The sequence below is a fragment of the Hippichthys cyanospilos genome, chromosome 1 (genome assembly GCF_059441005.1).
Source record: "Hippichthys cyanospilos isolate Australia breed blue-spotted pipefish chromosome 1, RoL_Hcya_1.0, whole genome shotgun sequence".
Lineage (NCBI taxonomy): Eukaryota > Metazoa > Chordata > Actinopteri > Syngnathiformes > Syngnathidae > Hippichthys > Hippichthys cyanospilos.
Window position 1 is genome coordinate 19,873,027 of NC_142369.1, and position 23,432 is coordinate 19,896,458.

The 23,432-nt window shown below is 37.9% G+C and overlaps 1 protein-coding gene across 1 annotated transcript; it reads right to left on the bottom strand.

Moving 5' to 3' along the window:
• Positions 1-1,261: 1,261 nt before the first annotated feature.
• On the bottom strand, positions 1,262-19,802 carry LOC148429597 (centrosomal protein of 78 kDa-like). The gene is made up of 17 exons (XM_088431811.1): positions 19,684-19,802; positions 19,098-19,146; positions 18,511-18,774; positions 18,257-18,432; positions 17,695-17,767; positions 17,464-17,567; positions 17,183-17,357; positions 16,958-17,071; positions 14,781-14,845; positions 14,603-14,693; positions 13,232-13,349; positions 12,432-12,495; positions 12,195-12,350; positions 12,049-12,126; positions 11,312-11,487; positions 2,899-3,043; positions 1,262-2,223 (listed from the first exon to the last, which is right to left on the bottom strand). The coding sequence occupies exons 3-17, from the start codon at positions 18,770-18,772 to the stop codon at positions 1,714-1,716; spliced, it is 2,307 nt and encodes a 768-aa protein (XP_088287937.1). The 5' UTR covers positions 18,773-18,774; positions 19,098-19,146; positions 19,684-19,802; the 3' UTR covers positions 1,262-1,713.
• Positions 19,803-23,432: the final 3,630 nt, after the last annotated feature.

The following is a 23,432-nucleotide window of genomic DNA, read 5'->3' on the forward strand; positions in this document are numbered from 1 at the left end:
GCTGCCAAACTATAAAAACAAGCAATAAATGTAACTAGTTAGTTAAGATATACAGGATGCAATGCGTTTTAAACACCTACGTATAGTGTTGGTATTCCGATTCTATACATAACACATGAGAAGCAAAACACTCAAATTGTGGTCAAATGATAATTTATGTACTCATTTGTTTTCACAATATCAAAATATCCTATAAAGCTCATCTATACCATACGAATATCCAAATATTGGGTGTTGACACTGCAAGTGCCGCTGTATTTCCAATTTGATTGTGGGGTTTTCCTTGGGCCACCAGTTATTTTATTTCAACAAGACAGATGACCCTCTTACTCCAGTTTAAAACATCTTAAAAAAAACAAACAAAAACACATTCTACTTTCTCATAGCATGATTGCACAGTTGACATGTTGTGATTAACCCCAAACAGAAGAACGACATCAAAAGCAAACAGATCAATTTCATTGTTGTGATTTTTGTATTTTGAGCAATTTTTTCATTTATGTAATACATAACATTAATATCATTTGGATATTCATTGATGTCTCCCCATGCGCTATCTATAATATGGGTTGCGCCATAATATATTTCTATGTATTTTTTTTAATGGTCCAGTTCGTCAAACTTATTTTTTGTTCATTTATTGCATTCGAGTTAATCAAACCATTCGAAACCAAGTACTGTTGGACATTCTGTAGATATTTACTGCCATGAAAATTTATCTTTTTGGCCCAGATGCCGTATACTTTTTTCAAAATGTGCTCAGCCAGGTAACGTTTCATCTCACTGTTTTTCTTTTTATTATCATTGTTCCCTTCGCTGTTTACTGACTGTTCTCACGCCATAACGCAACCAGCTATCAGCAGACGTTAGGCAGAGCTCATAAGTAATAGTTTTCTTATGGGCAATGAAAGTGCAAAGTAATCTGGCACTGTGCACCCTCATGATAACAGTGAGTTTGACAAGTCTTTCAGTCAAACAACTGTGGAATCTTTGATACTCTATCACAGTGGTCACCATAAAGTCAAAACATTCATTTGCGGAAGAGTTAACTTTGCTGAACTATCGAGTGAAACTGTGAACTGTAAGTGCCTCCCTCCGCTCCCAACACACACACACACACGCACATACACACACGCACGCACGCACACACACCCAAGCACACACGCACGCGCGCGCACACACACACACACACACACACGCTTTTATTCCCTTCATCTAAATTGGCTTGAGACTCTAATGGACTTGAACACTGAACAAAATATATATGCAACTTCCAATTTTTAATAAGCTGAACTGAAGGACATTTTTTCAACTTCAGCTCAAGGCTTATTTGTCCAAGACAGTATTCTTTACAAATCTTAGTGTTAGTCAGTACTTCCAAAAACCTAATGAATATTCTAGGATTGCTGGCAAATTCCAAATAGTTGCGATAAAACATGCTGTTAAAAAGTAGAACTGGCATAACATGTAAAACAACATATTTTAGTTAACACCCCACCCCCACCCGCCACCCAAAATAAAAACTACTACGGTGGCAAACTAATTTCTTAAATGGTCAGTTACTTTTGATTTCATATGAGATCAATAGCTGATGGAAATTTTACCCTGGAGATGTGAGCCTGCCCAATTAAAATGCAGAAAAATGTGATAAAGAGCTGCCAAAGAGTCTGTCATGTTATACATAAATATGCAATAAGCAAGCATCCTTATTCCTTAGAGAGCTACAAAAGGTCTGATCTCCTCCAGAATATCAGGACTTGACTTCTGCTCTGACCCTTCTGACCTAGACTGTTGTATGACCACCAGCCTCCGAGATCCTGCTGAGTGTGTGTTTTTATTTACAATGTCCCTCATGATGTCACCAGCGCTCCATCTACCATATGAGCTGAAGCTATGAGGTGAATTGCTGCGACTGGAATTGAAGCAGTTACTATGATGGGAACTGCCGTGGCCGCCACTCGGGCGACTTCCCGGAGTCTGACAACTTTCATGGTGGGATTTCTGGCGAACCACGCTGCACTCTGAATCAGAATCATACTGAGTATGGGGTTTAGAAAACTGATCTGGCTCCTGTTCTACTATGACACTAAAGTCCCCCTGTGGTCCAGCAGCCTGTTGGATGGCCACATCGAGGAGCCCCTCTCGAAGCAAAGGTTTTCCGTCTGAGGCCGGTGTTCTAGGAGTGCTGATAGCAGCTACGTCATCAGAATGACCACTGGCCATCTGAAAAGAAAGTGATGTATTAATTTCTGTCAGCATTTCTTTTTAAGTGTAATATCATAATCTTTTGACAAGAAAGAGTTTGTTATATTACAATTTAAATGATTACTAGTGGCAGTATAAAATTTGGAGGTGTCCTCAAATATTTCAGTTTCACAATTTGGAGGACTAGAGGACTTAAGTCTAAGCTCTGTTTGTACAAATACTTTAAGCCTTTAACACCAATAGGTGTCAAAGTCCAGTTCTTGATTTACCTGATTAAAATGATCAGGATCATTATGAAGCTCCTGCAGAGCTCTCTGATTGATGAGCTAATCCAGGAGTGGCCAAGTATGGTCCTCAAGCGCCACAATCCAGCCTGTTTTCGACATTTGCCTTCAATCAACACATCTGATTCAAATAATTACCTCATGGGCATGCTTTGATAAATCCTGGTAATGACCCTGATCATTTGAACGGATGTCCGAGGACCGAACTTGGCCACTACTGAGCAAATCATTTGAATCATGTGCGCTGAAAAGATCAACTTGGAAAACATGCAAGAGACAGGCCCTCGAGGACTGCGGTTGGACAACTACAGGCCTTAAACTTTAAGGCTCAACTAATAATTCACACTTTTTTATAGGTAAGTGTAGCTTTTTAAAATACCAGCACAACAAATTCCATACAAATGCTTACCACAGTGGATTTTTGAATCTGAGGTGCACCCTGATCTGCTCCATCCATATGAGTCACTTGTCCCAGTGTAGAAGAGAGCTGCGGTCTTCCCAAAGGAGCGAGATCTGATGTATCAATGCCAGCCACTGATGCTAGTTTACCTAGGCTAAACGAGAACATTTTTGTGAAATGGAAGAAAAGTAAAAAGTACAGGTGATTCATGCTTGAGCACTCCTAATGTATTAATGAATTAATTTTTAATATTTCATTGTAGTAATTAATCCCCAAATGATATTGTATTTCATTTTTTCATTCATAAATTTATATTTTTAATGTTTCATTAATTAATTCCCGTTATACTGTATTTTAAAAACCGCGTTTTACATGTATTTTGTTGCAAGTTCAAACTGTCACCACCAGATAACATGCAATAGCTGCAAAGAATTTTTTTTTTTGTTTTTTTTAATCTATTAGATTCCTTGCCGCACAGAGAAAGAAAAAAGTTTGCAAAAAATACTGCCACCTATAGTCTATGGTCAAATAACAGTGGCCCCCAACCGCCCACAGCCCGGTACCGGTCTATGGATAAACTGGTATCTGGCCGCATGGGCTGCACCCCAAAGAATGAACTATTTCCGTTTTGCAAAAAGCTATTTTATTTTGAAAAACCTTTTATCTTCAAAACTGGCTGGATTGTCTCGGACTCGTTTCGATCACTTGAGCACCAAAATTTCACTCACAAATACCGTTAAGTTAAATGAGTAAGAAACAGAGGTCTTTGGGAAGGGGGAAAGGCCCTGTCAAGACACAGGTCACGAGCCTACAACTTTGAAGAAAAAAAACAAAACATTTAACAGGCTTTACCAGGAGTCCTTCAAACAATTACTGTACTTTTTGCGATGTGTTCCACTTCTTCCAAAAAAGACCCACAAACTGACAAGCAAAGGATTCTCTACATTTTTTTTAACCTTATCAGATGAGGTTGCAAATGGCACCAGCCTCAAAAGTATTTCCCAAGGAGAAAAACAAGCTGAAGGCTTCCATTAGTTTGCTGCTAATCGTGAGTTCATATTTTATGTGCACTTTACATTTGCCATTTGTCCCCCTGCCCATGATAAAAATCTCAAGCATTGACCGGTCCGTGGTGATAAAAAGGTTGGGTCTATAAAACTTGTACAGTGCATTGGTAAAATATTCATAGCGCATTTCTCCCAGATTTTGTCATGCAACAGCCTCATTCCATGCATTTATCCTATTTGGCTGTTATCTATAAATACTTATCCTTATCACACTTATCACAAGGGTCGCAGGTTTACTGTTGCCTATCCCAGCTGACTTTGGGCAGTAGTCGGGGGACAACTTAAAATGGTTGCCAGCCAATTGCAGGCCTCATTACAAACTGTATTAAATTAATCGCTTACAGTAACTTTTACACACCAACCGCCATTATGGCAAGGTGAAAAAAGTTTTTTTTTTTTTTTTTACATGTTCTGAATGTATTAAAAACAGAAACCTAATATTTACAAACTTTGCCTAATACTTTGTTGATCCACCATGGGCAACAATTACAGCATTAAGTCCTTATGGAATATGATACAATAAGTTTAGCACAGCTTTCATCAGATCTGCCCATTCTTCTTTGCAGTAATTTTCAAGCTCCATCAAGATTGGAAATGCCCTTGCACAGTCATTTTAAGGACTCCCAGTGATGTTCAATCGGATCCAAGTCTGAGCTCTGGCTGGGCCACTCTCACAGAGTGGTTCTGAAGCCAATCCTTTTAGATCTTGGGCTGTGTGCTTCAGATCATTGTCCATTTGAAAAATTAACCTTCTCCTCAGTCTGAGGTCAAGAGTGCTCTGGTGCAAGTTTTAATCCAGCATATCTATGTACGTATATATTTGCATTTATTTTTCCTTCTATCCTGACTAGTCTGCCAGTTCTGCCAGTCAAGATGCTGCCATCACCAAGCATGATGCTTCACTGTCAGGGTATTATTGGAACACATTAGGGATATTGGCCTGGTGATGAGCAGTGCCTGATTTCCTCCAAATATCGCACCTGGCTGAGTTAAATCTTTCTCTCATCAGACCAGAGAACTTTGATTCTCAGAGTCTGACAGTCATTCAGGTATTCCATTTACAAATAATGGAGGCCACTGTGCTCATGGGACCTTCAAAGCAGCATATTTTTGTCTATATCCTTCCCCAGATTATTGCCTCAAGACAATCCTGTCTTGTAAATCTACAGGCATTTATTTCTTTATACTTTGACTGGGTGTCTGTGCTCTGACATGCACGGTCAACTGTGGGACCTTACAAGTGTGTGCCTTTTCAAATCATGTCCAATCAACTGAATTTAACGCAGGTGGACTCCAATTAAGCTGAAGAAACAGCTAAAGGATGATCAGTGAGTCGAACAAGGATGCATCTGAACTGAGTTTTGAGCTTCATGGCAAAGGCTATGAATACTTATGTAAATGAGATTTCATAGTTTTTTACTTTTATTCAATTAAAAAAAAAAAAGTTCTCCAAAACGTTTTTTACATTGTCATAATGGGGTATGCGAGCAGAATTTTGAGGTAAGAGACTAATTTAATACAATTTGGTGTGAAGTGAGTCTCTGCAAACTTTCTGGATGCACTATATTTATTCACTTACACACCTACTAGGTATCGTTCATCTGAGTATGTCACAAATGTTAAATTCATTCTATCACTTGTATCATATTGAGTACTGAAGAGCCAGACATATTCCCTTGTCTTCTAAGTGCCAATTCTAATTTGAGATATCACACTTCACGTTTTTCTCCAAACCCAGAAATAAACGAATTTGCAAAATTCACATAAAATTGTGCTTCTCAACCATATAAACAATAAAAAGACGTTAATTATGTCGCACAATAAGTAGCTGGTGAAAGTTGCTCCAAAATAATCAAGGCATTGATTGACAAAACTGCTCAATAAAAAAGGGTAATTCAAGCATTGCCCTCTGTGGTGATGTGAAATAGAAACATTACTCAGACAAAATGAAACATAGTCTTACATCTCAGGTTACACGTTTTGAATTTTTAAAAAAAAGTTTACATTTTAAAATTAAGTTAACTTTCTAATTGTATTTGTACTTAGAAGACAAACTGTCTAATTCAAGTTAAAAAAAAAAGGAAATAAAGGAGAGATGGCGATTTGATGCAGCAGAACAAAAAAAAAAAAAAAAAAACAACAGCTGATAAGGACTGCCATACCAGCACCAGAAATACACATTCTCAAATAAAGAGACTTGCTCAAAATGAAACTAATTCAAGCCCAGGGAGTACAGCAGAGGAAGCACGCAGTCAACAACTTCAAAAATTACAGAAAAGGAGCATGCAAAATGTTTCCTTGCACTTCTGTTATAAAGCAGAACTTAATGAGTTGATTTTTTTTTTTTAATGGTATCGTTTATCGCGGGGGTTACGTTCCAAAAATAACACACGCAAAGTGAAATCCGTGAAGTAACCAGCTTTATTTTTTTATTTATTTTACCATGCAATAAAGTAAATCAAAACCTGTTTGAAAGACCCAAATTTGCTTAAAACAATCATTTTAATATAGTAATACAAAGTTGGAAACGTTGTCACTCACGTATTTCACAGTCCCAGCTATGCCTCTTTGTTCTGAACCTGCAAATTGTTATGAGTAGTTCTTAAGCTCTTTCTTTTCCTGAGCAAGAAGATTTTATAAACGGATATGCCCGGACATCGAATTAAAGTGAAGCCTCTCATATTATAACTATACACTTGAAATTTCAATTTATTACAAAAGAAATTTAGGTAAAAGTCAGATTTCCAAAGCTGTGCATTTCTCCATTGTTCTCGGTAGAAACACAGACGTGTGGGTTTCCTCTCGGCGCGCCTACGATCCTTTTGGATCCTCTTGCCTTTTGTAATAAATTGACAAGTGAAAAACCAATACAGTATAGCGTCAATATTTTATTTAGAGACAACAGTAAAGCCCCTGAGCCAATCAGGATTCAGAGCACAATGCGCTGTAAAAAATATCCACACTGTAAAAAAATATGTGAAGCAGCGAACCCGTGAAAGATGAACCGCGATACAGCGAGAGATTACTGTACTTAATTGATGGTGGACTTTCAAGCCTTTTAATCAACACTACAAAAGAGTATTTTTAAAAAAGGGATTTGTAGTAATATGTATCTATAATAATAGTGTACTGTTATGATATTGAAGAGGCATCAAAATAAAAAAGAAACCTTAAGACTCAGGTTCCACTTTCTTTTTAAGTCACTCCCCAATGATGGATGATAAAAGCAAATACTGTATGAGGTTAGACACTGATGATCGAAGGCAGGAAAAGGGTGTGAGAAAGACCAGCATCCCCCACCCAGAATAGCTGCCCTAAGTTTCATTTTGAGTCTAGCGATGGCAGCTGAGAATAAGAGGAGTTATTTTAAACCACGTGGCCTGCATATTTGATGCCGTCACTGGTTTATGTTCCATGTTACTGGGTTTAGAATTGTTTTGTTTTGGTTTTACATTCTATAACAACAATGAAACTAAGAGCAAATGTTAGAAAAGCAAAACACATATTATGACTACTTGCTTTCAGCAACATCCAACTGACTCAACAATGACCTTGGATTGACCAGTTGGGGAAAGCCACAGGATAAAAGCAAAAGCAAATACTGAAGAAACAATGCGAATGCCAAAGGAGAAGTCAACGATGATTGACGTTGAACATCTATTGTCACAAACAATAAAGGTTGAATTGGAACTGTACTTTCCACAGTAAATAGTTTGAGGACTAATTCAGGGCGGGACAATCCACTTTGTCAAATAAGAGAATTGCAAATTCTTAACACTAATGGTTTTAGGCAAAACGATGTGCCACGTATATAAAATAAATAAAAACCAAATAATGGCTTTTTGCAAAATATAATGACAATCACTGAATCACAAAAACAGCTTGACCAAAGGTAAAATACATTATTACCAGTGGTGGCTGGTCAAGGCCAGCAACGCCTTCTCTGCTGGCCTAACATAACCTGATATTATCATAACTATAATACTTATAACTATGATAAAAGTCAATTTCATTTTAAATTTATTTTTACTAAACATACACCCACACATATATATATATATATATATATATATATATATATATATATACACACACACACACACACACTATTTATATATATATATATATATATATATATATATATACAGTGGGCCCCCGGGTTACGAACTTAATCCGTTCAGCGGCTACGCTCGTATCTCGAATTGCTCGTATAGCGGGCAATCCAAACCCATGTTAATTCGTGAGTGCGTGCAACGCGCGCAGAAGCCTTAGGTAAAATCATCACGCTGTATACATAAATTAATATTAAGTGACATAATCTACTGTACAGTTGCATTAAATAACAAATACAAAGGATAAATGACTTTTACCTTTGGAAAGACGTGACTTGTGCTGAGATAAGCAGAGATGAGCAGAGATGAATGCTCCAAGTCAATACGGTAAATCAGATATGCTATTGGTCTTACAGTGTCAAAGTAACTTTTTCAGTCAGGGTTTTCTCTACTTCCTTCCATCCCAACCAGCTGTGCCATCAAGCTAGATAAAGGCGTTCGGCCAATAGCATATCGGCACTTCTGTGATTGACGTGTGACACCGGCCAATAGCATCTCCGTGAGTGAGACCGGGTGACCTTAATCGACCAATAGCATATTGGCGTCTCCTTGACTGACTGATAATTATTTGCACTTTTTTTTTAAACGGTTGGAATGTATTGACATCTTATTGATTAAAACACATTTAAATCTGTGACGATTTTTTGTCCTGCAATCGGCACACTTAATTTCATGTCAACTGTTTTTCCCGACGTGAATTGAGCACGGTGGAAGCGGAGAGGTGGTTGTGTGTGTTGCATTTACTAGGCAGCACACTTATGGCTTGTTCGAGCGTCAGTTCACCTTTGGTTACAACTCACAAAATTCCAACAATGACGCTGTCCCAATGCATATCGGGAGATCGCCGACTAACCTGACATGCAATCTTGTCTAGCAACCATTATATGGCGCTGTATCATCACCCGTAATAGGGTGCAGAGATTAACCTCTTGAGTTAATACGGCAACGCATATAGGCTCTTGGTCTTACAGTGTTACAGTAACTCTTTCAGTCATGGTGCAAATCACGGAGGTACTAAAACATCATCCTCTTATTTCTTCCTTTACCGCTGCTAGTAATTTTAGAAGCTATGTCTAACAGATAAAGTTTGCAAAGTCTTCAAAACATTCCGTTTTTCACTCATTTTGTCTACTTCCTTCCATCCTGTCCCATCAAGCTAGATAAAGGCGTTCGGCCAATAGCATATCGGCATTTCTGTGATTGACGTGTGACGCCGGCCAATAGCATCTCCGTGAGTGAGACCGGGTGACCTTAATCGACCAATAGCATATTGGCGTCTCCTTGACTGACTGATAATTATTCGCACTTTTTTTTAAACGGTTGGAATGTATTGACAATTAATTAAAAAAAAAACACACATTTAAACCAATGACAATTCTTTGTCCTGCAATCGGCACATTTAATTTCATGTCAGCTGTTTTTCCCTTTAGCTGTACAAACACTACACTTAAATGGTAATATATTTAGACACCGTGAGTGAGACAGTCAGTGTGAGATTGTAAGACCAATAGCGTTCACGTTACCGCCATAAGTATCTATTAATGATTGTAGATGACGCAACTGCTGAATATATTGACGCAGTTAGGCGAGAACATTTCTACATACTCAATGGCTGGTTTGACGGAATGCTCGCAAGACGAGAGGTTTGCTCGTAAGCGGAGGACAAAATTCTCCCTGATCCACGCTCGTAAGGCGGAATGTTCGCAAATCAGGATGCTCGTAAGCAGGGGGCTGACTGTATATATATATATATATATATATATATATATATATATACACACACACACACACACACATATACATACATACATATATATATATATATATATATATATATATATATATATATATATATACATATAAATATATATACATACACACACACACACACACACACACACACACACAGTGGGCCCCCGTGTTACGAACTTAATCCGTTCAGCAGCTATGCTTGTAACTCGAATTGCAATCCAAACCTATGTTATTTAGTGATTGCGTGCAACGCGTGCAAAAACCTTAGGTAAAAACATCACGACTTTATATACATATTAAAAATTAGTAACATAATCCACTGTACAGTTAAATTAAATAACATAAATATACAAAGGAAAAATGACATTTACCTTTGGGGCGACGTGACTTGAGCTGGTGGTAGATGGAGGCGGAGAGGAGCAGAGACGAACCCGCAGAATTTAATTATTTTTTTCTTAAACAAGAACTTTTCTCAAATGAGAACATATCACCGGCGATTTCCTTCTCTTTAATCCATAATAGAAGAAGCCTCTCCATTTTGTTGTCGACCGAGGTTCGTCCCCTGACAAGGAGAGTCTTGCGCTTAGAAGATTGCAGAGCGGTTAAGGCCACACTCACTAGCAAGGTTAGCTATGCGTGCGCCTCCTTCGTATTTTTTTATTATCTCCTGCTTCGTTTCTATTGTCATCATCCTCTTACTTCTTCCTTTACCGCCACTTGCAATTTTAGAAGCCATATCTAACAGATAAAGTTTGCAAAGTCTTCACAACACACCGACCAGCTGTGCCATCAAGTTAGATGAAGGTGTTCATAGCATATCGGCCTTTCTGTGATTGACGTGACGCCGTCCAATAGCATATCGGCATCTTGGTGACTGAGACCGTGACCTTAATCGACCAATAGCATATCGGCATCTCCGTGACTGAGACCGTGACTGTGACCTTATAGGACCAATAGCGTAGCGGCGTTTCCGTGACATGCAAGAATAGTTATTATTGTTGATGCAGCAAAGCGAAAAAAATAGTGCGGACACACTGACCGGCATGTTGGATTGTTCGTAAGACGAAAGGTTTGTGCATAAGAGGGGGACAAAAAACGCCACGATCCACGTTCGTAAGATGAAAAATACGTAAAACAGGGAGTTCGTAAACCGGGGGCCTACTGTATATGGTGATGAGAATTACACTGCAATGTACTGTTGGCTGCTTAAAATACATTCAAATTCTGGTATACTATATAGCAAGTGAAGCAAGGTCATCAAAAGTGAAAATCACATTTTTAAAAGCTGAATTTGGCTCTATCACGCTTTTGTATTGGAACTCATTTGACTTTGTAAGTGGACACATTTTTCAGGGTATTTTCAAATGTAATTTCTGCTAGTATTACCAATATTAGTAATATTAGAAATATTTATTAAAGTGGATGTGAAGTTTTATATTTGAGTGCCTGAGCACTGTGGAAAGACAAACGGCATGTTCTACTTATACCCACCCAGCATCGTTGACGAGATCGAGGAAAGCATGGAACTTGGCAAACGAGCGTTCAATGTTGTCCAGCACATCCTCATCTTCGAGGACGCTGCGGTCTGGCGGTGCAGAGCCCATGGCCGCGAGCGCCTTGGACAGGGAGCTGTTATTATCGCGAAGACGAGCATTTTCCAGCTCAAACTGAATGAAAACAAGATAACAGGATAAGTTGTTTGAGAGTTGTTATTCAACTAAGACAGTGTGTCTCAATTATGTTTTACAACACCCCACCTAGGAAAGAAAAAAATACCTTTCACAATCCCCCCACTCGCTGCGCCAACTATAAATAAGATTATCATCCATAAAAATTGCATACCAAAATCTGAATCCTTTTTAACATGAACAGAAGATGAAAAACAATACTGTATAACTAATAAATAACATAACTTCCAATGACTACTTTTTTGCAGCCTTTGTACAGGGTACAGGTTAGTTCAAAACACACACACACACAAAACAAGTTTATCAAAGTGAAAAACAAAACTCCATATGCACATAATTCCACTTTATATTTGTAGTATTGAATGACAGTGCATGCAAACTCAACAGAGGAAGGCCAAATCAGACATTTGAGGCACAAACCACGCAAACGTGAAAGGCAGATGTGCTAAGCACTAGGTCAGTCTGCTGCCATGTATAGATCCTCTAAAAACACGATTTCATTTTATACGGTTCAAGACTAGCATAGTGGGAATACACTACCTCTCTGAGTAAAGATTCAGCTTTGAGTCTAGCTCTGCGCTCCTCGCCCAATCTCAAACGACATTCCTGTAGCGCCATCTGCAGGGGTTACATGGCAGATAGCATAAAAAAATCGAGCAGGTAAACTTGGGTTATTTATGGCCAACCTGAATTCGATCCTTTCGCCGTGCAACAGCGCGGTCCTGGTGGCTTTCACTTAACGACCTCTGATCCCCTGCCACCACCACCTCGTCCTCCTTTTCATCACCATCTTCCTCTTCATCCGAATCAGATGCGAAAGTAACCCTCACAGAGGACGCAGCCTTTTAAAGGGTCGGAAGAGTGTTTGGACTATAGTAACGTAAAGTAAATCACCTCATGAAACTATAAACATGATTACATACTTGACCTCGAAGATGCTGCTTTGACTGGAAACTGTGGTCCTTTGCATCTGCAGAAGGAAAACCTCTAGAACAGAAGAATCCAAATCATTAGTTTCAGCGGCTGCAAGGAAAAAATGTTCAGTGTCAATCTGCAGCCCATGTCATGTAGTACATTGAGCATTTACACTGAAAGATCAAGTCCCATCTGGAAAGACAAAAAGCTCTTTAGTCTCTGATATTCCCTGTTAACTTTCACTTAAAATTCACTCAGGGTGTTGCTTTGTCGTATTCAACAGGTGCAATATTATGTATACGTATTTTGTTTGTAAAGAGGGAGTCAAGTAAAAAAAAGAAAAAAAAAATCCTAACATTTGTTCGTGTGACCTTATGACTTCAAACACGGCTTGCTTAATATTGTGCTTGTGGAACATGAATTCAGCAGCAAAATTCAACAATATTTCATCCTCCCCATGGGGTGGATTTCTCTACTTGCCCCGAACTAAAAATGAAGTCAAAGTTGTCATGGGCTAAGGTAAGGACCAGTTTGTAAACTTCACATGACACGTGTTTGGTTGTTACCAGAGTCCTGAACAACAGTGGTGTCATTCTCAGTTGACGGTAAGGGGCAAAACGGCCACCCCTAAAATGGATAAAGACATGTGGATTTTGTTGCTGAGTTCAAATTCCACAAACACAATATGAACTCATTGACTACAAAGAATATTATACATATATACCGCAAACATCATATTATTGTAAAGATTTTTGATGTAACTTCCAATTTAATTTGCTATGGAAAAGTGAAAGCACAGTCGCCTCACCGTTGGCGTCCAGCACGTGCAGCGGAATGATGAGGCACATGTCTGCAAGGGGAAGCAGATTGTTGAGGCTGAGAAGGAACTGAGACTCCATCTCCAGTAGAGGTATTTTTTTGAGAAGCTGCAGGACAAGAGAGCAACATCGGTGTATCATAAAGGAGGTTGGTTTTATTCTTAAAAAGTACATTCAATATTATTGTACACCATCGGAGCATTAAACAGGTTGATAAATTAACAATGTCCAGAATACAAAATAAACTTGACTTAAAATATGAGCAATGCTTCAATTAAAACTTATAAAGTTACATGACTAGAGAATGAAGCTTTTAAGTATAGATGCTACATGAAAATTGCAACGAAACAAATCTTTAAAAAATAACTTGCTAATGTAATTTTTTGTTTTTTAATAGAACGAGAGGGAGCCCAAGTGCCACTGTTTCTCTCGGTTGAGAATCACTGCTCCCAATCAAATGACAAACTCAAAGCCCAAATTCAGGCCCCTCCAATCATTTTACGTAGTCAACCAGAGCTTAACGCTACGTTACGTGAGATATTTGCACACAATACAAAAAAGTTTATAGGGTCAATCATACAACTGGTTCAATGAGTCAGGAAAGTACCAGGAAAGAGGGGAAAACAAAAATTGTAATATTGAAATTACGAGCATTTAAAAAACACTCCCTGAGGCCAACACAGGGTTAAGAAGTGTTTGGGTGTTCGATTATATACTTTTCTTATTGGTTTGGTTGTACTCCAAATCATATTATTGTGTAGTAAAGTAATGTCGGATTGGTAACTCACGATATCTTTATTTCTGAAAAGTACCGTATTTTCCGCACTATAAGGCACACCCAAAAGCCTTATTTTTTTTAAAAAGCTGATGGTGCGCCTTATAATCGCGCCTTATATATTAATCAATATTGAGATTGGGATTCGTAGATGGGGAATGAACTGATAAAATAAGCTTTACTTGTTTCTTTTGTGTTTACAGTTGAACAAGGTTGGTCATATTGACATTGAGTTATTGTGCTTTTGAGAGTTTAGACTTGTTTGAGTTATTATTGTTATTACTTTGAGTATTACTATATTGTGATTGAAAAAGTTTTAAAATATGTAATTAATTGAGGGTGCGCCTTATAATCCGTTGCGCCTTAGAGCGAAAAATACGGTAGTTGTGTGAGGACATTCAAAACAATAAGCATCCTCTAGTAACACTTTCACTCATAAAGTAAGCAAATTGACAAGTCATACAACTTACATATTTGTTGCTTTACTTCTTCAAAAGCATGATTAACCTATTTTTTTTATCAGATTAATTTAGGAAAGGCGTGTCGCACATTTGTGTGTGTTGACAGGGCAAAGGGTAAATTGTACTTGATTTCTCTGTGGATGATCTGGACAGCACTCGCCGCTTACAAGCAGAAGCTTTCTGTTGCTCTCTGGTGGCTGGTGTGATCCAGCAGTACTGTAGTGCACACACAAATAATCCATTTATTATCATTACTTTTGTAAAAATGACTATAAATGTCGGACATAAGCCAAAATTACTCACCTCTGGTGACTGTGCTTCAGCTTTCATGAGTAGTTTTTCTATTATAGTCTTAATTAGAGTATTGCCTAAAATAGAAAGGGAAATGACTTAGGACTCAAATGTGAAAGTGTCATAAAAATCAGTATTTTTTTGCATGAATTTGGCGCTATACTGTAAGATTTCTCAATTGCATTAAAATGTGTTAAAATGTTTTGTCGAGAGCATGTTTATTCATGCGTGTTTATTTATGTGTGTTTATTTCAAACAAAAAAGGGGCAACCAACAGGAGGAATAACTTTTTTCTAAAAAAAAAAAAAAAAGATAATGCAATTGCAGATAAAAAAAAACAAAGAAAATGTTATTTTATTTTAGAATTATAATAAGAAAATATTAAAAACTTAAGAACTTATAACAATTCTACCCCTTATTTTCCACATAAATGACAAAACTGTGTTGGATATACAGTTCACCAGTAATTACTTAGAATACTATACATACATACATAAATACATACATAAGAGTTGTTCGACACTCATGTTGCATTTACATCTTGTATATGGAAGAAAAAGAACAGATTGTTACTTTAGTGTGACATTCAAACTAAAAAGTTACGAACAATCATCAAATGTTACCTGGAATTATTTTTTCTTCTTCTCCATATATACACAGGAAGTCATTTTGATAAACTTTTTAAAAGTGTGCCAGGTTTTTAGCACCTTTGAATACTTCATTAGGACAGTTCCAAAGAGTTACACCATATGTTGTCACACATACTTTTTAGTGTGGTTCAGGAGTAGGGGATTTTAGAAGACATTTTTACCACCAAGTTATACATTCCTTCTGTTGTGCACAAGATTTTTTTATGTTTGCAGGGAGTGAATTCTTGTGTAACTTGAACATGAACTGATTTGATTTAAATCCTAGGTCTCAAACTCTAGTCCTTGAGGACCGCAATCCTGCATGTTTTCGATGCTTGTGTCAAACACAACTGTTTTGAGAGCTGCACTTTAAATGTTATGAGGTCCTTGAACTTCAATGGTTTTAACCTCAAGAGGGCATTTGTATGGTCCCAATATCCTGTTAAACAGAACATTCGTATTGCTTTCTTTTGTATTATGTATTATGTTCAATATAACGCTTATATGTATTTCCACACGCCTCTACAGTCGTTAAATGTGGTGAAATCAATGTGCAATAGATTATATATTATGCTTTTTGATCAAGATAATATTTGTGGCTTTGATGTAAAAATCCAATCTAAGCCATTTTAATTTTGACCTTTGTAAGATATTTTATCATCAAGGGTTACACCCAGAAATGAAATGGACTTCTTCAATTTCAACTTTATTGATCATAATATGTGTTTGTACATTCATATTTCTTTAACCAAAGAACATAATCGTGGTTTTTAGTGTATTTGGTGAGTATGTATTTCTCGCAAGCCAATTTTGTAATAATCCTAACCCTTTAAGATTTTCACCTTAGTGCAGGATTGTAGTATTGTCTGCAAACAGGATACAATTTAGTTTTTCAGATGTCAAGTATGTCATTAATATATACCTAAAAGAAAGAGCTCCACAATCACAAACTATTAGCCTTATTAATGCTAGGGTAGGTGACATTATTTTGACCTCTTTTACTTGAAAAGTATTCCTGATGTACAAAGCAACCCCCCCTCCACTTTTATGATTTCTTTTTTGTTTGAATCCGTTGTGAAGCAGTCAGGTCTGTCCTTAGTTATCCATGTTTCTGTTCTTGCTATGACACCAAATGGTGTTTTAAGTGTATTGATGAAATCATTTATTGTGTCGAAGTTTGCATTTAGACTTCGAATATTGAATTCAATTGTTGATAGGATTTCAGTTTTTTTCACATGGATTTGATAGTCTTAAAGTATTTACACCTGTTACACACATTGTTGTAACAGTTTGCATCAGGGTCGATATTACTAATCACATTAAGTGTTCCTTCATCATCAACTATAGGTGTAGTACATTCAATGACCTGGTTCAAAGCATTGAAATCATCTCCAGATTATGGGTCATAAGGTTTTTTGTTAATGCACTTGTTATTTCAAGTTCATTAACAAAAACGGTGAATGTAATAATATCAGAAAACGTAATGTAAAGTGAACAATTGCAGTTCATACAAATAGGGGGTATGGTGTGACAAGAACAGTAGTTATGACAGCTTCTTACCAACTAAAGGATTATTACGGATATCCAGTATGCAGAGAGTAGAATTTGTCTTCAAGGCCTCCAGAAGATGACAAGCTCCTCGATTGGACAGGCCGCATTTCTGCAGGTCCACAGCTGCTTGTAAGACCCCAAACAAACAAAGAAAGATCTTAATGAATACCACAAAATAAACAAAACAAATAAAAAAAACTTTCTGTCGCTGCTGCTAACTTTCCACCTTCTAACCTTTCAGCCAGTGGTCTTCAGCTAGCTCGCGTGCAAGATGAGCAGCACCCAAGTCCCCAATCAAAGTGTTACAGTTCAGGGTGAGGCGGCGGAGACCTCCCATGCCTTCCAATTTTGGCTGTTGATACCTCAAAGATTGTGCCCATGCAGAGCCACGCCTCTCCATTCCTTGATGCTAAAACACAATAGCGTTTGTGTCATCATTGACATGAATTTAAAAATATCTCCACTTTTGAATTATTCACACATGTACTATTCGTGTATTATATAGTAAATTCTACCTGGATAATGTTGGCAAGATGTTCAGCTCCTCTCCATGTGATGTTGCATCCTGTAAAATCTATTTCTTTGATTTTTGTAGAGTATTTCACACTTTGACAAATGACTGAAAAATATGAGAAAAAAGTGCTTGGTAAAATCACGAAACATCAAACCAAATTAGGAGAATCTAGATTAAGATTCTGTGACAAATAGCTAAGGATTATGTGCATCACAAATAGGTAGGCACTTACCCTCTAACCCGTCATCTGCGAGAGGACAGTTTGCGAAGGAAAGAAATTGCAAGGAAACACTTTTAGCTATACCCTGAAATGAAACATGATTTTCATGCATTAACTAAAACCTCAAGAAGAATATATTTTTACAATTCAATCTTGAATAATCCTTCCCCCCTGAAATGCATAGATATGCCATTTATTCATTCTACAAGAAAATAACATTCTATAATATCACATTTTATGAAATTTCCACTGTCTTTTTGAGACCTTCGGTTTTGATGAAGAAAAAAAAAAAAACACAGGCACATATAGCACATAGGGCAAACTGGAGACTGTTGCCCCCCATTTGCAAGCACCTCCGTTATGTGTAGACTATAACTAAGTCAGACTTGCTTATCTAAGTGTTAAAGCACTTTGAAAACCTCAAAAGGTACTCAAGTGAATTTGTAGTTATTTTAAAAGCAGACTAACTTTCAGCAACCCGAAATGCTGGAAGACAGAGTTGTTCGTGACATAGGTTTCAATTGTACCGTAGTAAGTAGTCATTGTAAGCTGCAATTGTGTGGCCCATTGTTACCTTTGTTAAGTTGACAAGGTCTCTTTCCCTCAGAGGAAGCCCATTGAGCTTTAAAGTTTTCAGGCTGGGAGAAAGTAATAGACACTCCTTCAGAGCTTTACATAATTTGAATGTCATGTCCTTAGAGCGGATATATGGGATCTTCTTCCTAAACAATGGTTTGTAGTACCTTCTATCTATGATATAAAAGAAAAAGATTAAGATACAAAGTTGATACCAATAGAGCTCAACGTTAGATCATTTGTAAACATTACCTGCATCTCCACAACCGTGACTTGTCTGGAACGTGCTAGTAATTGCTATGTGGTGAAGGTGTTTATTGATAGAGATAGCGTCCAAGATAGGAGGCCAATCGGCTAACTTGACCCTGTCTGCATTGAACTCCAGAATGCCTTTGTTGAGATGCATTTTCACAGCAGTGAGGGGGATGCATTGTTGTTGGGTGCAGGTATAAGTGTAGTATTCCATGAAGTCATGGGCACCCCGCTTTTTCATCTGAACACTCTCCTGGACCATTGCTGAGAGTTGAAGAAGAATGGTGGTTAGCAAATCCGCTTGGTTCATCACTGCCACGTTTTTTAATTTGTGCAACCCCTAAACTTGTATCATTCACTCAAGAGGGGTTTTATACTGTAAAGATGAATTGTTGGCTGCGTACTACTATGCAGTACAAAATTAAATCAGTGGTTCTCAAAAACTGTGGGAGTCTAAGCAGGAGTCCATGGGATGCAGCTTGGGGAAGCCACAAAAACAATTTGCAATAGTAGTAAGAACATGTGAATACCTCAACGATTGGTATGCCAATAAAATAAACGTACAAAATCAACTAATCTTTCCTTACCTTCTGCTCTTGATGTTGTGTCAATGGAGAGTTTCTGGTTCTCGGTTATCTAATGTGAGGTTAAACAGGAGAAGAGTTGACATCAGAAGCACATACTTCCGGTGAAACGTTTATAAAAGGTTGATGACAACTGTGTGGTCAATCAGTGGAATAGTCCGCGAGTTTTCCACTAGACTCCTTCCTTGGTAAAAAAAAAAAAAAAAAAAGTCTGCCAATCATGCTACGGTACATTTGCTTATGTTAGGGTATGCGTGTAAGCGAATGGCTTTGCGCCATTAAGAATTTTTTTTTTCTAATGAATTAAGGAAGTTTGCTTTCAGTAAAAGAAAATGTTTTTGAAACGCAAAAATTGATTCCCATGGCATGCTTGTGGTGTTCACATAATTAGAAAATGTCTTTGGGGTTAGATTAATTTTCAGTAAAAGTAGTACAAAATTTGATTGAACGTTAGCATCATAGCAACTGTCGTGATGTAAAACATTACTAGTTAGCAACGTGTTGCCCAAGACAAGTGCTAAAGTCTCAAGCCGTTAGACGAAACAAAATCTGATGTTTCACGTCAGTACGTGATTTAGAAATACTGTACCTCAAATTTCGGGGGATACCTTCAGCGGTTCTCTTGCTTTTACGTGTTGGCAACTTCAAGGGTTTGCTGTGCATAAACGTAAACAGTAGAAGCGGTGTTTCAAAAAGTGACGCTATCTTGTTCGTTGTATACATGTCATGTCATTCCTCTTGATGTAATATACTTGACCGCCCTCTATTGTATGTAATACGCACGACACAAATATCACAATTTCTTATTTGAATTGAGCCAAAGGCAAGGGAAATGACAACGACATAAAACCACAACAGACATTTTGTCTTGCAGTTTTCGTCCAGCAGTTTACATCATCACCAAAATAGTCGAAATATATTCTTTTTCCAGATAGTAAGGAAATATGTACCATCTCTTGGGAAACTGTTTAATTGGAGTTGTCCAATTCTCTTCTGCCAGGCTCCACTTTCAATAGAATGGAAGGGATGAAATGATTTTAATATTCAAGACCAATCCATCAGTTTAGGTAAAGATAAGTGGTGAATATATTCTTTTCGTTCTTTGACAACAGCTAGACAGCTAGGATTTCAGGATATTTGGGTTACCAGCATCTTTGTATTCCACGAGATCCACACTCTTAATCTGAGCAGCAACATGAGATGACTTCTCCTCAGGACCAGGACCAGAGAAAGCCGTAAATTCACCTTGACATGGAGCAGAGAATGGAGCAAACGATCACTATCCTCAGGCATGCCTCCCCAAATGATGTGTGAATGATGGAAAACAATGGAGGTAGAGATGGAAATGTTTTTTTTTCTCCTTACGAGTTATACTGGAAAGTAGCGCCATGCAGGTTGACAGCCTTGTGAATTGTTAATTAGGCTAAAGCCTTGTTTCCATAGAAACCACTTACCAATGTTTTTAAATTGTCAGATAATCTTGAATAAACATTTAACTGACATGTCACATAATTCTAATTCTATGCATACATGGGGAAAAAAAATTCGAGTTTGTTCTTGTAACATTCAGAGTGCAGTAATTTGCCAAATACCAAATAAATAAGTGCCACTAACGGAAAATAATAATTGAATTACTGTAATTCCCCAAAATACGAGACGCACCCTTATTTTTGGGGTGAAATTCTGGTATTTTCTTTGTTACTGTGTATAAGACATACCAACACTTGTAAAACAACAAAGTAAAAACTATACCAAAACATAATCAATCTCATCTTTTGTAAGTCTTTCATATTTTCTTGTTCAGCGTTGTTAAGCATGTTTCAGATTTTCCACGTTGTCACATTGTGAGTGGTCAATGAATGCTTCGCCAGAGTTGAATGCGCATCAAGCTTCAGTTTCTCTTTTTCTTGAGTTAATTTTCCCATAAATATAATCTGAAATTGAACAAAATCCGTGTTTCACCAAATTTATGATTGTGTGTGTTTATGCCAAAAGACCGCAAATAATGAACTAGTCAAATGGAATACCGTTCAGTGTTCTCTAACCGGTGCAATCTTAATTGAATAAGCTTGGCATTTCATACATGAGTAAATTGGGTTACAAGCTTGGTCATGGAACAAGGTTATCTCTTCAATCATGAGATAACTGAATAGTGTTCATTTTGGAGAATCCCTCAATGTCAGTAAGTGTCAGTCCCACAACATAATGGAAATTATGATTTGTTAGCAGCATTACGAAAAACAGTATTCTAATTTTCACTAAACTCTGCACTGTACAATACAGGCATGTATAGTTTTAGTGACTTTGGGGTCAAGTTGTGCAGCGCTATATCCAGTAGATGGTGGTGCCATTAAAGGAATGGACTGTAAAATTCTGCTTCCTTCTGCATTGGTGGGCAACATTATATAGAAGGGGCAAGGAACTCCGGTTCCTCGAGAGCCATATCCTGCCTGTTTTTGATGTGTCTCACTTTCGACACACCTGATTGAAGTGATCAGGATCGTTATCAGGCTTCCACAGGGCTTGCTGCTGAGCTGATTATTTGAACCAGGTGTGAAAGTCAAGGGAGACAATCACGTCTTTTTTCTAGAAGACCTAATATTTAAGCTGCCTGCGCACATTGTTAAACTGCCCTAAAACATTAAATTAAAGTATTAAACCACTGACTTATTTTGATGATCATTTCGCATAGCACAGGTGTCAAACTCAGGTCCACGGAGGGGCATGTGCTATTATTTTTTAGATGTTTCCCTCCTCAGCCACACCTGACTCAAAAGGTAAGGATCTTTATTAGGCTCCTGCTAAGCTTTTTGATGCAGATAATTTGAATCAGGTTTGTTGGAGGAGGCTACCATCAAACACAGGCTGGATAGGGGCTCTCGAAGATGTGGTAGACCACTGATCTAAAACATTTTAAGACTTTTCTGAAGTATCATTCACAGATATATTTTTAAATCATTACTAAGACATTTTTACAGTGGCCTTGAAATGCAATCACACACTCACACAAAACTAAAGCAAACCAAAAAAAGGTAATTGCAAACAAAAAACAAAAATGCCTTACAAGAGAAAGAAGCTCATAAGAGAAAAAAAAAAGAGCATGCAAGAAAAAGGAGCATGCAAAACAGAAGATTGCAAATACAAGACACACAAAAAGAGACACGCAAAAAAAAAAAAGAGCATGCATAAAAATAAAGCATACAGGAGTACACTAGCTTTCCCTACCAGAAGTGGCCGGTGCAGGTGGGGGGAGAAGGATGTGGAACCACTTTTGATTTGACAACAGGAGGCCACTTGATTGAACGTAAATGTCCATCTTTGAGCAGGAGATTAATCCCATGGCAAGTCACGTTCTGTTGGTGTTTTGGGGGTTGCGTGTTAATTGTGGAGTTCCTGTTCATTTCTGTCTCAGGTTCATGTTGTGATTCCCTCGTGTCTGTCTTTTTATTGTGATCTGTTCCACCTGTCGTCCACCTGTCCAATCAGCTGTTGCGTGTCTTCCTAATTGTATGCTGTGTATTCAAGCCCCAGAGTTTTCCCCCAGTTAGTTGCTGGGTCATTTTATGATATTGTTACCTCTTTTGCTATCTAGAGGCCCATTACAGGGTGGCTCGGTAGTGCAGTGAATAGCGCGTCCGCCTCACAGTTCAAAAGGTCCCAGTTCAAATCCACTTGGCCTTCCTGTGTGGAGTTTGCATGTTCTCCCCAAACCTGCGTGGGTTCTCTCTGGGCACTCCGGCTTCCTCCCACTCCCAAAAAACATGCATGGCAGGTGAATTGGACATACTGAATTGTCCTTAGGTGTGATTGGTCATTCTTCTCTGTGTGCCCTGCAATTGGCTGGCAACCAATTCGGGCTGTCCCCCGCCTACTGCCCGAAGCCAGCTGAGTTAGGCGCCTGCGACTCCTGTGGGGATAAGCGGCTATAGAAAATGGCATTACCTCCCTGTTTTTTCGTGAGTTTGGTTTGTGTTTCAAGTTTCGTTTGTTACTTAACCCTAATTTTTGCTCTTGTTGGATTTATAGTATTATTAAACTGTTAATTTGAACACCTCACCTTCCAACTTCCCTTGCATTTTTGTAACCCACTTTCCAACACCCTTCACCACCATGCCACATGATCATGACAACTACCAGCAATTCAAACGTTGTTGCTGTTATCAGAATCGTGGACTTGTCAGATCGCTTCTGAGGAACTTGTCAAAACTTTAAATTAAATTCAGCAAAGTATTAAGGAATCTAATTATTGTAGATGGTGAACTCAATGCCCTCAAATGGCGTGGTGGGTTAATCTCAGTATCCTATGGTCTGGTGGCATCCTTTTTTGCTGTTTTGTTT